This window comes from Saccostrea cucullata, unplaced genomic scaffold (assembly GCF_032062105.1).
Source record: "Saccostrea cucullata isolate Sc308-1 unplaced genomic scaffold, CSIRO_AGI_Scuc_v1 ctg385, whole genome shotgun sequence".
NCBI lineage: Eukaryota > Metazoa > Mollusca > Bivalvia > Ostreida > Ostreidae > Saccostrea > Saccostrea cuccullata.
This window is the reverse complement of record NW_026922796.1, coordinates 34,712-51,603: the sequence shown is the minus strand read 5'-3', so window position 1 is coordinate 51,603 and position 16,892 is coordinate 34,712. Positions and strand designations below refer to the sequence as shown.

The window sequence follows — 16,892 nt, the reverse complement described above, 5'->3', positions numbered from 1 at the left end:
GGATTCTGAAAAGAATTCTATTTTTAAATTTTTTTAAGGTGTTTAAAAATTGCAATACAGTTTTATCTTAGATATCAGCTTGACATACGACTGAATTAATTGAGGGTGCATTTGAAGTGAATACAACTTGAAGACACCTGCTTGTATTCCTTAAAGCCTTGTGTTAAAGTTAAATTAAATTGAAACATTTTATTTTCCAAATTCTTAAAAAAATATTATGATGGGTCTTAAAAAAAGCTACAAAAAGTTCAAAATTGCTGGAAAATGCACCATTAATAATTGTTTAAAACAAAATTTTCTGGGGGGAGGCCCTGAGATCTACCACCTATGAGAGGGGACACCCCCTTCCATGCCCTCCCCCTTCGGCCCTTTGGGGCTCAAACACCTCCCCCACCCGCATGAACTTCTGGATCTGCCACAGATGATATTACTACATGGAAACCCCATGGGAGAGGACTATCTAAGTTTTTGGAACTTGTGTCCAATCCCTTTGACATATTGTCAATAAAATATGTTTAAAACAAACCCCAGACCCCCATCTACTTTTAAGATGACCCTGTTATTTCAATTTTAGGGACAATCTTGTTTCTTCTGGAAAAAAAATTTAGAAGAAGAAAAAATAAGATTAATAATAATTAATGTTTTGGGAAAAAATTAGATTTTCCTAATTTTTCCAGGTTTAGATATGTCACAGGGAAACAGTGTAAAGGACTTGGTAAGTTGTGTATTTAATCATTATTTTTGTAATGAATGTAATTATCTTTTGTAATAATTATACATCCTGTTTATTTCTTTAAAAATAGATTTCCAAAAGCAATATGAAGAATTTATGCTAATGACAGTACCAATTAGGCCCCAATTAGCTTTTCTGATTGAACCTTGTCTGTTGTCAGACTGTCATTATTCATGTCGGTCAATGTCATTGATGTTGGCATAAACTTTTAACATTTTCATCTTCTCTTCAAAACCACTGGACCAGTTTCAACCAAACTTGGTTCTTTTGTTCAAGTGAAGGGCAAACACCTTCCATAAAAGGGAAGATAACTGAGAAATGTAAAATTGGGGTTGGTGTATTGAAAAATTTTCTCAGGGACCACTGGGCTAGAAAAGATGAAACTTAATAAAAGTTTCCTGACATAATGTAGATTCAATTTATTCCTATCATGACTGCTAAGACTAAGGCCTAAAATAAGAAAGAAAATAAGCACAGAATATGATAGCTTTATATGGAGAGTGCTAAATTTTTTAGCTGAATGAAAGGCAATCACTTCTTGTGGGATATTTCTTGCAAGCTTTAAATACATTTTGAATATATTTACATCACCAGATGTTGAAATTGTATATAAAATGGAGTTACTCCCTAATTATCAGCTGATTATTAAATAATTTTATAAACAGCAGGGTTATTTAGGGGTTGTAGACAGTTTTTAATAGGCCCATTTCCAATGGTAAAAAATGTTTTTACCAATTTCCTGTTCATGAAAGAAAGAAATATCGAAAAGAACAGGTCAAAGAATGTCTGAAGTCCAAAATGTGTAATCAGGAATAATGTTAAAAAAAGTCTAAAAGGAATGCTCCAAAAACTGGTTGACTGGATGTAAAATAAGTCAATACTTTGCTGAAAAAAATATCATTTTTAATTTATTTACAAAAAAATATTTTTCCCAATTTCGGCCAAACTGTCGCTATTGTTTTCATGACAAATGGAAAGGCCTAGGCCCTCAATTTTATGACCTAAAAACCTGAACAGAGTTGAGTGTCCTTTCTGAAATAAATTTTAGATAATATCTTCACATTCAGTAAAGTTCAGCTCCATACTTAATAGACACAGGTAACAGGTCATTCTCCATCTATTACAATGTTTTTGAAAAGGAGGTTGTTGCAAATGCTTACATGCTGAGTATACTAACAATGAATCCTTCTGGGCTAGCATACAGATTTTAACCCTAATCCTTTTGACTCTGAGTAAAGCAATTTCTTCAAATAAAGTATTTGCACTTCAATCTCCTTTACCCTACCTTTTTAGGAAACTTTTGACAATAAGACATGTATGCTGAAATCGCTTGTTTTTCTTGAAGGACTCCCTAAATGAAATTCCAGTGTTTGAAAGTATATTTGGCAAAATTTATTCCAATATACCTTTGGAGCAACTTGAAAAATGTGCCAAGAAGAATGATTGCAAATTACTAGTAGGGAAATCTCAGTCAAATGAATTCACAGTAACAACTAGAGATCTTCATTCTCTAGTACAATTAAACAAAGAGCTAAAACAGGCAGCTCAAGCATTGAATTCTACAGAGAAGCAGAAAAAGGACAAACAAATATCTAGTGAGGGAGTCAAAGCCAGAATATACCCCCTTTTTATTAAAATGTCAAAATGTGAATTCCATTCGTTCAAGTATTTTGGAGAGAAAGATGACCTACCAGAATACAAAAAAGTTGTACATTTACTAGAATATAAAGATGGGGCACTTCAAGCAGGTTGTCCAAATGAAGACTATTTGGTAGAAGCTCTAAAGAGGCATTATGATAAGATAAGGACATTGAATACTGATTTTTATGCAGTTCCTGATACAGAAAAAAGCAAAATACCAGCCACTGTGAGGGAAATTCAGAAGGAATTCCCAGAAGCATTTTTCTATGGTGAAGAGACAAAGATAAATATTACATGTAATGACTACTCTCAGTTGCAATTGCTGAAAAATACGTTAAAAATTAAGTTGGAAGGTGGACAAACAAACAGGAGAAATCGAAGATTTCGATCAAGTGAAGATGCAACTGGAAATACTGAAGAAAAGTCAGAGGAGGTGCTCAAACAAAGTGGACGAAGAAATAGACGCTTTGAAAGCAATGAGACTGAATCAGATATGACTTCTTCATTGTATATGTCTAGTGATGCACTTGAAGTGAAAGTGAAGGATGAATTTACTGTTAAAGTGTATCAGGGCAGTATTACTAAACTCGGAGTTGATTGTATTGTCAATGCTGCTAATGATAAGCTTATGCATGGAGGTGGAGTAGCATTTGCAATAGCAGAGGCAGCAGGATATGAATTCAGTAGAGAGAGTGCAGAGTACATCAGACAGAATGGTCCAATACCTGTGGGGAAGTGTTGTGTGACATCTGCTGGTGACCTTCACTACAAGTATGTAATTCATACAGTAGGACCTAGATGGCATGACTATAAAAGTGATGATAAGAAATACTGTTTTGATGACTTGCAAGAAGCTGTTGAAGTTACATTCAGAGAAGCAGAAAGGTTGAAAATGACATCAATAGCAATTCCGGCCATTAGTTCAGGTATTTAATGATTTAAAGTGTAAGATGAATTGGTATGATATTTTAGGTTTAAAGTCATGAGGAAAGAAACTCTTTTAGGTTCTCAACATAGATATCATAATTATTAGAATCATTGGAAAAATATTTGCAGTACATGAATGTATATGAAGAGTAAATAACCTTGTTATGTTGAAAAATAGGAAATATAATAAAAATGAACAAAACTTTAATTTACACAGTTGTTTCAGCATAGTTGAAAATTGTCAATTAAATTATCTAAGTAAATTATGACTAAATGTTAATCACATCACATATGATTATATCAAAGTTGGAGTTCTTAATAATAGGTGGCTCTAGTGAAGAAAGAAAGCTGAGTTTATTTTATACAATTTGTTACAAAATGTATCTTTACTTCATTATAATCCTTGATAGAATTTTTTTTTAATTCTAAAAATTACTTAAAATTTCATCCTTGTGCATGACAGGTATATTTGGAGTACCAAGAGACAAGTGTGTGGAATGTTATTACCAAGCAGTAGTAGCTTTCCTTTCCTCTAACAAGCCAACTTATCTGAAGGAAATACATTTTGTGGATAGAGATCCTACCATGGTTGATGACATCAAAGCAGTATTTTCTCAGATGAGGAATTATTCACCTAAAAAAGAAGACACACTAAACCCTTCTTATAGTACAAACTCTCAACAAAAGCAAGAAAACTTAGATGTATCTAAGTCCTCTTCAATTTACAGACCTCCTAGCAATGAAAGTGAAGAATGTGTGGTTTTTCAAATACCAAACTCCTTCTCAGTTCACCTTTTTACAGGAAATATAGTTAATACTGAAGCAGAAGCAGTTGTGTGTCCCCAGGATAAAAATTGTAGCTCCAAAGGAGGAGTTGCTCGTGCATTGATGGAAGCTATAAATGATAATACAGCTTATCCTCCTAAAAAAGAAAAGGAGTGCCGATTTGGAGATGTTTTCGTAGCTGAATGCAAATCAAATTCTACAAGATGGAAATACATCCTCCACACTGTGGCACCAAGGTGGGATAGGGAATCTGCTGCAGATAACCAGCAATATATGAAATCTCTAAAGAAAACATACAAAAGTATTTTTAAAGCAGCAGAGAGAGAACAGGTCTCCAGTATTGCTATGCCCATTTTGGGAGTTGGTAAGTTAAATTGTTCATGACAATGGATCTTAATGTTATTTAGATATCAGAAATTATGGGATCAAATTACACTATAGTTTGCACTATCATTTCAGGTGTTGGAGGTACATACGAAACACCACTGGAGACTTGTTCCAAAATCTTTGCTACAACAGTAAAATCATTTTCAGATGAAAACGATTCCTTATCCATTCAAGAAATTAAACTTGTATTTCAAAGTAAGGCTGAGAGATTTGCATATACAGATGCATTAAAAAAAGTCTTAGACAGTGATGATTTTGAAGTGATCAACCTCCCTAAAGAGCAGAGCTATAATGTGCAGAGCTCAAGTGCAGAAGAAAACACCTGCTGCATATGCATGGATACTCCGAGCAATCCAAAAGCATTAAAATGTGGCCATGTCTTCTGCAAAGACTGCATTGATCAGCAATTTAAGTACAAACCAGCCTGCCCAAGCTGTGGTAAAGTGTTTGGAAAGATGACAGGGGACCAGCCACCTGGCACTGTGTCTCTAAGAAAAGAACGGAGAAGGCTTCCTGGTTATGAGGACTGTGATAGGTGCATTGTCATTACGTATACTATAGGAGGGGGTCGTCAAGGGGTAAGACATATATTTTGAGTTCTAAAGATCTTTTATAGTAGCTAGGATATTTATCTTTAATTTTCATTTACAAAGTATGGGGATGCAGGCATGGCAAGGTGGCAAGAGCGTTTGCCGTAGAGTTGTTTATCTTTAATTCAAATGATAGACAAACTTTCTTACTTACCTGTTGTTTGTTACAGGGATTGTATCAAAATGTTGTTTTTTGCTAGGATATCTTTTATTCAGAATTAATTTTACATTGTACAGTTAACATTGTTTAGTTCAGTCCTAAATAACAATGAAATCTAAGCCCTACCTGAAAGCATACCAATGCCCAGAGGATTAGGTGTCTTCAAATTAGGACAGTGGGGTTAGGATGAGCTATAAAATTAATAGACACGGGTAAAATTAGAATGAAATTCTTCAAAATACATTTATAATGAAAAAAAGAAACTTGAAGCAATTTTTTAACGCACAAGTCATATTGATATTCAAAACCCCTAGAAAGAGTAGTTACAAATTTGGTTAAATTACATGGGTCAGGTACAATATTGTGGCCAAATTTTTCATGGAGTGTAGAAGAAAATCTTTAATGTAGAACCTTATGTAACTGGTAACACGAGCTTTGATTGGTTACAAAGCCGGATGTAAATTCTGATAAATATTATTAATTTCATTGGCTACTCTGTATTAAACAACAAGAAAACATATCATGTACTTTGAAGTGTCGATGATTAATAAGAAATTTCTAATGACATTTTGAAAAGTTTGAAAAACCTGTGACAAAGCCCTTTCCAACAATGCTTCTACCACAAAACCCCCAAAATTTTTAAAAAGTAGCAAAAACAAAGTGATGCGGGGCTTCATGGTTTTGCAGTAACTTATTTGAAAAAATATTTTTCCTACTTTCCTACCAACCCTTTGCTAAGAACTTGGATCAAAACAGTTAAGCAAACATTTTTAATTTTGGCCTTGTTCTTATTATTATTTAACTTAAAATATTCCGTTGTACACAGAATAACACACCATTGTATTCTATGTTGTAGGCATCATAGTCTTTAGAACAATTAGTATTTACAATGATTATTTCTAAATCTATTCAGTGTCACAATTTACCCGATTTTTTCCTTTTAATCACAGGAGGAACACCCTAATCCTGATCAGTACTTCAAAGGGATAACTCGGTCTGGTTACCTCCCAAACAATACAAAGGGAAGGCAGGTGGCCAAGCTACTGAATATTGCTTTTTCAAGAAAACTGGTGTTTACCATTGGAAGATCCCGTACCACGGGAGAAGAGGGGGTGGTGACTTGGAATGATATTCACCACAAGACAAGACCAGAGGGAGGTCCACAAAGGTAAGGCAAGAGACAACCAGTTGCTTTTCTGACATCAAATGTGTATATTTACAGTAGTAGGACATGAATGAATTCGCAAAATGGCGGCGCCGTTCCAGCTTCCGGTCTCGCTTCGATTTTTAGTGATGTATTTCTGCATCAATAATTTAATATTCACGATTCAATTTCAAATAAATAATTTTTATTCCTTTTGATCATATCTTACAATTTTTGGGGTTATTTCCCTTTGATAAACAATTTTATCGTCTGCCTAGAAACTTGCCTTCTCAAGGGAAGGAAGTGACACCCAATCAGAAAGAAATAATTAATTTATCTACTGCGGGTAATTCAAACTATAACATTCAGAATTTGACTAGAATTAATTGCTGAACAATACAGAAATTTTTGAAGAGGGTACTGATAGCGAGGGAATGCAGAAAACATGCCGAGAAGTTGGGGTGCTAGAAAAACAACTGCGCGGGATGACAGGGTGCTTCTTTGAAGTGTGAAAGGGAATAATAGACAAACTCTGAAGGATCTTACGAGTATAATGAAAGAACATGATGCACCGTATCTTCGCGAACAGTAAGTAGAAGATTGTGTTAGCATGGTTACAAAGGTCAACCCATTTCCAAAACCATTACGATTTCTAGAGTTAACCGTGCGAGAAGGATTACATTTTGTAGGAGAAAATTACACTGGACTGTTGAGAACCACTGGTCATCAGTTATATTTAGTGACAAGACAAAAATTGTGCTTGGAAACAATAGAAAAATTAATGTTCGGAGACGATGCGACGAAAGAATGCGTCCAAAATTTTTGGGTATAATGGGTGACAGGGAGACAACACGCAAGGCATCAATGGTGTTTTGGGGTTGTATTACATACTTTGGAGTTTGGACACTTGTACCAGTGGATAGTAATATGAATACAACTAAATAATATAATTTTGTTTGTATTCTAGTCTCTTATTGGTTGATTTCCAAAAAGGAACGCAAATTATTTCTCAATAACCTGGTTTGGTATGGGGACACACACCCTTGACAACCAGCTGAATCATCTGTATCCATGTAATTCCCTCATTTCCAGTCTTTGGGAATCATGGAAAATTTCAGATTTATTAAATGTACCTTTAACTTCAAACTGTTACTCAATCTTACCTCATGTAAACAAACATCATGGCTGCTAGATCTGTGTATCAGTTATTACCTCCTTGTTTCATATCTTTTCCGTTACTAAGGATGTATTATTGAGCGGCAAATTTAAATTCATAAAAAGCAGCACAATTTTACACCCACAGTTGTTTTATTATATTAAAATTAAATTATAAGGAATGACTCTAGTTCTTGGCTAAATTATTCGATTATAACCTGGTTTGGGTTAGTTTACGCATTTTAGCTCACCTGAGCCGAAGACTCAAGTGAGCTTTTCTGATCACATTTTGTCCAGCGTCCGTCTGTCTGTCTGTCTGTAAACTTTTCACATTTTCGACTTCTTCTCAAGAACCACTGGGCCAATTTCAACCAAACTTGCCACAAAGCATCCTTGGGTAAAGGGGATTCAAATTTGTTCAAATGAAGGGCCACGCCCTCATTCAAGGGGAGATAATTGGGAATTAATGAAAAGTTGGTGGTATGTTTTAAAATCTTCTTCTCAAGAACCACTTTGCCAGAAAAGATGAAACTTATGGGGAAACATCCTCAGGTAGTGTAGATTCAAGTTTGTTCAAATCATGACCCCCGGGGGTAGGGCGGGGCCACAATGGCCGACCAAAGTTTTAAATAGAAATATATAGGAAAATTCTTTAAAAATTTTCTTCTCAAGAATAACAAGGCCATAATTGATCATATTTATATGGAATCATCCTCAGGTAGTGTAGATTCAAATTTGTCCAAATCATGACTGATGGAGGTTGGGCGGGGCCACAATTGCCGACCAAATTTTTACATAGAAATATATTGGAACATTCTTTAAAAATCTTCTTCTCAAGAATAGCAAAGCCATGATTGGTCATGGGACTACTTTTGGATTTCAACTTTTCAATAATAAACCAATTTCTACTTTTTCCTAGCCACAGTGATCAGGTGAGCGATGTGGCCCATGGACCTTTTGTTATAATTCGCTTCGCGGATTTTAATGCGGAAACTGACCCAAACCAGGTTATAATTGAATAATTTGGCCAAGAATTAGAGTCATTTTTAGCTCACCTCAACGAAGCTGGGGGAGCTTATGTAATACCCTCGGCGTCGGCGTCCCGGGTTAAGGTTAAGTTTTTTGGAGCAGTTTTCTTTTTAAGTACTTCTATGTCCTATATTGATTAGACATGCATGGAATATGCTTCTAATGTGTTTCATTGTACCAGTCAAAGTTTCAGATGCTACAATTTCAGCAAAGGAATGACCAGGTTAATGTTTTTGGAGGAGGTTAACATTTTTGATGCAGTTTTTGCTGTAGGTCTCATTTCCAAGGAACTATAAGCCCTATGTTGACCAAACTTGCATAGATGATACATCTAAGGATGTACACTACCAGAATAGCTTCAGATGCTGAATTTGACCTACATTTTCCGGTTGAGTGAACAGGTTAATGTTTTGGGTGCAGGTCTTATTTCCAAGTAATTGTAAGCCCTATGTTGACCAAACTTACATGGATGATACATCTAAGGATGTACGCTACCAGACATGCTTCAGATGCTGAATCTGACCCGCATTTTCCAGTTGAGTGAACAGGTTAATGTTTTTGGTGCAGGTCTCATTTCCAAGTAACTATAAGCCCTATGTTGACCAAACTTGCATGTATGATGCATCTAAGGATGCACATTACCAGGCATGCTTCGGATGCTGAATCTGACCTACATTTTCCGGTTGAGTGAACAGGTTAATGTTTTTGGTGCAGGGTTCATTTCAAAGATACAATGAACCCTATAATGACCAAACTTGCATGGATGATACATCTTAGGATGCATACTACCAGACTTGCTTTGGATGCTGAATCTGGCCTACATTTTCTGTATGAGTGAACAGGTTAAAGTTTTTGATGCAGGATTCATTTTCAAGTAACTATGAGCTCTTTAATGACCAAACTTGCATGGATTATACATCCAAGGTTGCATTCTACCAGGCTGGCTTCAGATGCTGAATCTGACCTACATTTTTTTCTGGATGATGAAGAGGTTAAATTTTTATGCAGGTTTCATTTCTAAGTAACTATTAGCCCTATGTTGTGCAAACTCACATGGATGATACATCTTATGATGCATACTAATGGACTTGCTCCGGATGCTGAATTCGACATACATTTTCCAGATAATGGACCAGGTAAAAGTTATGGGTGCAGGTCTATCACCAAGAAACTATAAGGCTTTAATAAACCAAACTTGCCCAAATGATGCATCAAGGGATGGAAACTCTTACACTTGCTTCAGATGCTGGATTTTGATCACATTTTCGTGATGAAGAACTAGTTTGAAGTTTTATATAGGTCTATTCCAAAGTATCAGATCAAAATTGCATAAATTTTGCATATTGGAGGTACACTTTTTGTTGGGTAATGGTGTGACTTTGCCCTACTTAAAGACAACATTCGTTGAGGTGAGCTCTGTAATCTCTGATTACCTATGTTTTAAATATATTTTAATTTCCGTTTTTAGCTCTACTGGTCAGAGACCAGAAGAGCTTATGCGATAGTAATGCGTCCGGCGTCCGTCCGTCTGTCTCGTAAACAATTTTTCACAATGCTACTCCTCCTACAATTTTGGTCTAATTTCAATATAACTTGGCACACAAGTAGACTACACTAAGATACATAGTTCTATCGGTTTTTGATTTCGATAAACGGTAATGCCGTGGTTACTTAAAATAGAAATTTCTGTTAAATTTTTTTTCAAAATGCTACTCCTCCTACAGTTTTGGTCTGATTTAAATATAACTTGGCCCACAAGTAGACTACACTAGGATACATAATTTTGTATATCGGTTTTTGATTTTGATGAACGGTGTTGCCGTGGTTACTTAAAATAGAAATTTCTGTTAAATTTTTTTTCAAAATGCTACTCCTTCTACAGTTTTGGTCTGATTTCAGTATAACTTGGCACACAAGTAGACTACACTAAGATACATAATTCTATCGGTTTTTGATTTCGATAAACGGTGTTGCCGTGGTTACTAAAAATAAAATTTCTGTGAAATGTTTTCAAAATGCTACTCCTTTTACAGTTTTGGTCTGATTTCAATATAACTTGGCACACAAGTAGACTACACTAAGATACATAATTCTATCGGTTTTTGATTTTGATGAACGGTGTTGCCGTGGTTACTAAAAATAGAAATTTCTGTAAAATTGTTTCAAAATGCTACTCCTCCTACAGTTTTGGTCTGATTTCAATATAATTTGGCACACAAGTAGACTACACTAAGATACATAATTCTTTATATCGGTTTTTGATTTCGATAAACGGTGTTGCCGTGGTTACTAAAAATAGAAATTTCTGTAAAATTGTTTCAAAATGCTACTCCTCCTACAGTCTTGGTCTGATTTCAATATAACTTGGCACACAAATAGACTACACTAAGAACATGAAGAGACTTTATCAATATCATTATTCTATTTATTGCTGTTGTAAAGTTTCAATTCCCAACTGCTTAAGTACTTTTCTCTTCCTTTGCTGTAAGTACAAACCAGTACAGTACAGTCTCGACAGAGACTTCTGGTTGATGATAAATTATGGCCAGTTTTTACGAGACATTTTCCTAACCGGCAGTGGCTATTTCAAGACGATAATTCCCCTTTTCATGTTTCGAATCAAGCTCTTGAGTGGAAAGCAGAGAATGATATTAACACCCTTCAGTGGCCAGCTCAAAGCCCCGACATTAATATAATTGAAAATGTATAGAAAGTTCTAACATACAGAATTAATCAACGTTTAAATGAAATCAAAAACAGTGATGACCTGAAACACATCGTGTCTGACATTTGGAGTAGACTCCCAGTTCATTATATTACATTTATAACTGTCTTCCGAGGAGAATACGCACTGTGCTGCGATCTAGAGGACTGATCACCAAATATTGAGCCTTTAAAGTAAGAAAATTTACTTCCATTGATTTATAAACACCTTTAAAAAATTCGCATTTTTTATTTACGTTTACAACGGCAGCCATTTTGCGAACTCATGTCACACTACTGTACATCATTTTCATCATTAAAGATTGATAAATTGTTTTGATCACTGAAAAATAATTTCAAGTTTGTCATTATGAGAAGAATTACAGTTAGAGTTTTGTGGCAGGTTTGGGTACCCAGATGACACCTACCTTGACCGAGTTCTGGAGGAGCTGGCAGTAAAAGGCGTCACACCAGAGTCAGCGGATGATCCAGAGGAATACCGAGAATATTCCAGATGTTTCTTTTAGAAGGATTGGTGTATTGTCTGAAAACAAGGAAATTGTGCAATCTTGATGGTTTTTATTGATTTTTTTTTTCAATGTTTCTTTAAATATTATTAATATTAAATGAGCAAAGAAATATTAATGAAAGATTTAATAGTTATTAAGTATATGAGTCGAACTTAATCAAGGTTTCTTACGAAATAAAAATTGAAATAGGTGCAATGTTAATGACTTTGTAATACCACCAGTCTTTTTTCTTGAATAATTTCTAATTTTTCCTTAAGAAAAACCCCACAATTCCTTTTTTTCACGCACGGTTAATTCATAGTTGAGGTTACAATTAAACTTTTAATTCAGCTCCAAGGAATATAACGATGTTTTAAGAAATGAATTTGTATTACACTTTGGAGATAGGGAAGATACCTAAAATTATAAAGATATACATATTGTATACAGCTGTGTATACATTTGGTGAATGAGTCAGAAAGGAAACTACGTACAATTCTTTAATTGTAGAGCTTGCTCATAGCAAAGTAAAATTTCCATAAAATGTTATGTGTGTGAATATTTTTTTTAATCAGTTTTGAAGAGTGTCAATTAGTTTTCAGGTCTGTAATTGTCATTTTTTTGAGTTTTCCTCTCTATGAGTTGTCACATCGATAAAGTTTTTCGAGGAGTTTTCTTTTGTAAACCCATATAATCAAATACGAATTGAAAGTTATAAAATATAAATCATCTGCATTTGATAAAAAATAAAAATTTTGTGCACACATGATAGCCCACTGTTTTTTTACATCATTAAAATGTCATTAAAAAATGTCCTACAAATTCGATAGATTTAATCTTTACGAGTTGTTTAGTATATTACTGTAATTTTATCACATCTGTTCATAGTTCAAATACATTTCTGTAAACATAGCATAGTTTGTAGTAAATACACTTTTTTCTATTGAAGTAATGAAGAAAATTGATTTGCTTTTTAGCTCACCTCAACGAAGTTGGGGGGAGCTTATGTGATACCCTCGGCGTCGGTGTCGGTGTCGGCGTCGGCGTCCCGGGTTAAGGTTAAGTTTTTTGGAGCAGTTTTCTTTTTAAGTACTTCTATGTCCTATATTGATTAGACATGCATGGAAGATGTTTCTAGTGTGTTTCATTGTACCAGTCAAAGTTTCAGATGCTGCAATTTCAGCAAAGGAATGACCAGGTTAATGTTTTTGGAGCAGGTTAACATTTTTGGTGCAGTTTTTGGTGTAGGTCTCATTTCCGAGTAACTATAAGCCCTATGTTGACCAAACTTGCATGGATAGTACATCTTAGGATGCATACTACCAGACTTGCTTCGGATGCTGAATCTGTCCTACATTTTCCGGTTGAGTGAACAGGTTAAAGTTTTTGGAGCAGGTTTCATTTCGAAGATACTACGAGCCCTATAATGACCAAACTTGCATGGATGGTACATCTTAGGGTGCATTCTACTAGACTTGCATCGGATGCTGAATCTGACCTACATTTTCCGGTTGAGTGAACAGGTTAAAGTTTTTGGTGCAGGTTTCATTTCCAAGTTACTATGAGACATATAATGACCAAACTTGCATGGAAGGTACATCTAAGGATGCATACTACCAGTCTTGCTTCAGATGCTGAATCTGACCTACATTTTCCGGTTGAGTGAACAGGTTAAAGTTTTTGGTGCAGGTTTCATTTCCAAGTTACTATGAGACATATAATGACCAAACTTGTATGGATGGTACATCTTAGGATGCATACTACCAGTCTTGCTTCGGATGCTGAATCTGACCTACATTTTCCGGTTGAGTGAACAGGTTAAAGTTTTTGGTGCAGGTTTCATTTCCAAGGTACTATGAACCCTATAATGACTAAACATGCATGGATGGTACATCTTAGGATGCATATTACAAGACTTGCTTCGGATGCTGAATCTGACCTACATTTTCCGGTTGAGTGAACAGGTTAAAGTTTATGGTGCAGGTTTCATTTCCAAGGTACTATGAACCCTATAATGACTAAACTTGCATGGATGGTACATCTTAGGATGCATACTACCAGACTTGCTTCGGATGCTGAATCTGACCTACATTTTCTGGACGAGTAAACAGGTTAAAGTTTATGGTGCAGGATTCATTTCCAAGTAACTTTGAGCTCTATAATGACCAAACTTGCATGGATGGTACATCTAAGGGTGCATTCTACTAGGCTGGCTTCAGAAGCTGAATCTGACCTACATTTTCAGGATTAGTGAAAAGGTTAGTTTTTTATACAGATTTCATTTCCAAGTAACTTTGAGCTCTATGTTGAACAAACTTGTATGGATGATACATCTTAGGGTGCACACTAATGGACTTGCTTCAGATGCTGAATTTGACATACATTTTCCAGATAATAGACCTCGTAAAAGTTATGGGTGCAGGTCTATCACGAAGAAACTATAAGGCTTATATAAACCAAAGTTGCACAAATGATGCATCAAGGGATGAAAACTCTCAATCTTGCTTCAGATGCTGGATTTTAATTACATTTTCATGATGAAGAACAAGTTTGAAGTTTTATAGATCTATTCCAAAGTATCAAAATCAAAATTGCATAAATTTTGCATTTTTGGATGTACACTTTTTGTTGGTTAATTGTGTGACTTAATTTGCCTTACTTAAAGACAACATTCATTGAGGTGAGCTCTGTAATCTCTGATTACCTATGTTTTTAACGTAAGGGATTATTCTATTTTTTTTGACAATGTTCTGAATGATGGTTGAAGATGCAGAGGAGTTCAACTTAATGAGGAGATTCAAAATGTTAACTCTGGGCGTACTGCATAGAAATTAAGTAATTTCCATTATGATTTTAATTTTTATTTTTGTTATTAATTCCATAGCTTGATTTTAATTTTGCGTTTATCTAAATGAGATTATTTTATAATTACATACGTCATATAGAATAAAGATGTTTTTTGATTAATTTGATCCATGATATTTGATTGTTTAATTTTGTAAAATGTGTCTTACTGTCACCAAATCAACGAATTGTCAGTTTCTGTAGCAGATGCATATGACTGTAAAAATTATAAATGTAATGGAAACTTTCTGGGGAAATCAATAACTTTTTATGGCTCACATTTTGTAAGCTTCTTTTTTCCTCTGCTCACAGGGGCTTGAGAAATGTTTGATTTAATGGTTTATGCATGTTTTAACGAAGTTTTTTTGTTCTGATTTCTTTTGTATAAAACGTGAATTATACAGATATATGTGTTTGGATAAATGTCAAATTTTATGAAAATTAACAAGAATTCTATACAGCTTGTTAGAAATTACTCATTCAAATCTGATAATTTATGGAAGTTACCGGCGGAAGACCACTGTTATTTACAGTTCTTCAGGACGGAATGAACCAAGCTTCCTACTTGACAAACTGATACTGTATTCTAATGAATTACTAAGTATAATCCAGGTGATATTAGGTTTAGGAACTTAAAACGTTCAATTAAGGAAACGTGACATTGTCCAGTAAAAGAAAACTATAATTTGTACACAAGGTACAGAATTAAATAATGAAGTGTTCACATCAAACTACATGTATTCTTTTAAGGATAAATAACACACAAGGGCTTTTAGTTTTCTTCCAAAATTTAGATATCTTTTGTAAATTAGGAGCATCTCGTACATTAGAAGTTATATTTGTTTTGTTAAACAATGTTTGGCCAAGCACATAAAAAAGTGCAATGATGTAACTTTACAGTTCAGGACGTTTTCTGAAAATTTAGCAAAATGTATTAATTTTTAGCTCACCTGAGCCGAAGGCTCAAGTGAGCTTTTCTGACCAAAATTTGTCCGTTGTCTGTCGTCAGTGTAGTCGTTGTTGTTGTTGTCGTCGTAAACTTTTCACATTTTCATCTTCCCCTCAAGAACCACTGGGCCAATTTCAACCAAACTTGCCACAAACTATCCTTAGGTGAAGGGCATTCAAGTTTGTTCAAATGAAGGGCCATGCCCTCTTCCAAGGGGAGATAATTATGAATTTATGAAAAATTAATGGCATATTATAAAAATCTTCTTCTCAAGAACCACTGTGCCAGGAAGGATGAAACTCATGAGGAAGCATCCTCAGGTAGTGTAGATTCAAGTTTTTTCAAATCAGGACTCCCAGGGGTAGGGTGGGGCCACAATTGCTGATCAAAGTTGTACATCAGAATGTATAGGTAAAATCTTTAAAAATCTTCTCAAGAACCAAAGGGCCAGGAAAGATGAAACTCATGTGGAAGCATCCTCAGGTAGTGTAGATTTAAGTTTGTTCAAATCATGACCCCCGAGGGTAGGTTGGAGCCACAATGGCAGATCAAAGTTTTACATAGGAATATATAGGAAAAATCTTTAAAAATCTTCTTCTCAAGAACCACTGGGCCGGGAAAGATGAAACTGACATGTGAAAGCATCCTCAGGTAGTGTAGATTCAAGTTTGTTCAAATCATGACCCCCGGGGGTAGGTTGGAGCCACAATGGCCGATCAAAGTTTTAAATAGGAATATATAGGAAAAATCTTTAAAAATCTTCTTCTCAAGAACCACTGGGCCAGGATAGGATGAAACTCTTGTGAAATCATCCTCAAGGTAGTGTAGATTCAAGTTTGTTCAAGTTATGACCCCCAGGGTAGGATGGGGCCAAAATGGCTGATCAAAGTTTTACATAGGAATAGATAGGGAAATCTTTAAAAATTGTCTTCTCAAGTGCTTCAAAGCCATGATTAGTGATATTTATATGGAATCATTCTCAGGTAGTGTAGATTCTAGTTTGTTCAAATTATAACCCCCAGGGATAGGGTGGGGTCACAAGTGGAGATCCAAGTTTTACACTAAAATAAATATTTTAAAAAATCTTTTTCTCAAGAATAGCAAGGCCATGATTAGTGATACTAATATTTATATGGAAGCATTTTCGGGTAGTGTAGAGTTAAGTTTGTTAGAATCCTGATTCAAATTTATTCAAATCATGGCCCTTTGGGGTAGGGGTGGGGGGCAATGGGTGATCAAATTCAAATTTTTATGAAGTTATATCTAGGAAGGAAATGTTTTTAAAAAGTCTTTTTAGGTCACCTGAGTTACTCAGGTGACCTATTGCTATCACTT

General features: G+C 35.0%; 1 protein-coding gene across 1 annotated transcript; it reads left to right on the top strand.

Annotated features, from left to right (window-relative positions):
• Positions 1 to 634: 634 nt before the first annotated feature.
• Positions 635 to 12,308, top strand: LOC134262490 (uncharacterized). Its single transcript, XM_062744887.1, has 6 exons — positions 635 to 715; positions 2,079 to 3,300; positions 3,765 to 4,451; positions 4,547 to 5,052; positions 6,175 to 6,392; positions 11,659 to 12,308. The coding sequence occupies exons 1-6, from the start codon at positions 686 to 688 to the stop codon at positions 11,780 to 11,782; spliced, it is 2,787 nt and encodes a 928-aa protein (XP_062600871.1). The 5' UTR covers positions 635 to 685; the 3' UTR covers positions 11,783 to 12,308.
• Positions 12,309 to 16,892: the final 4,584 nt, after the last annotated feature.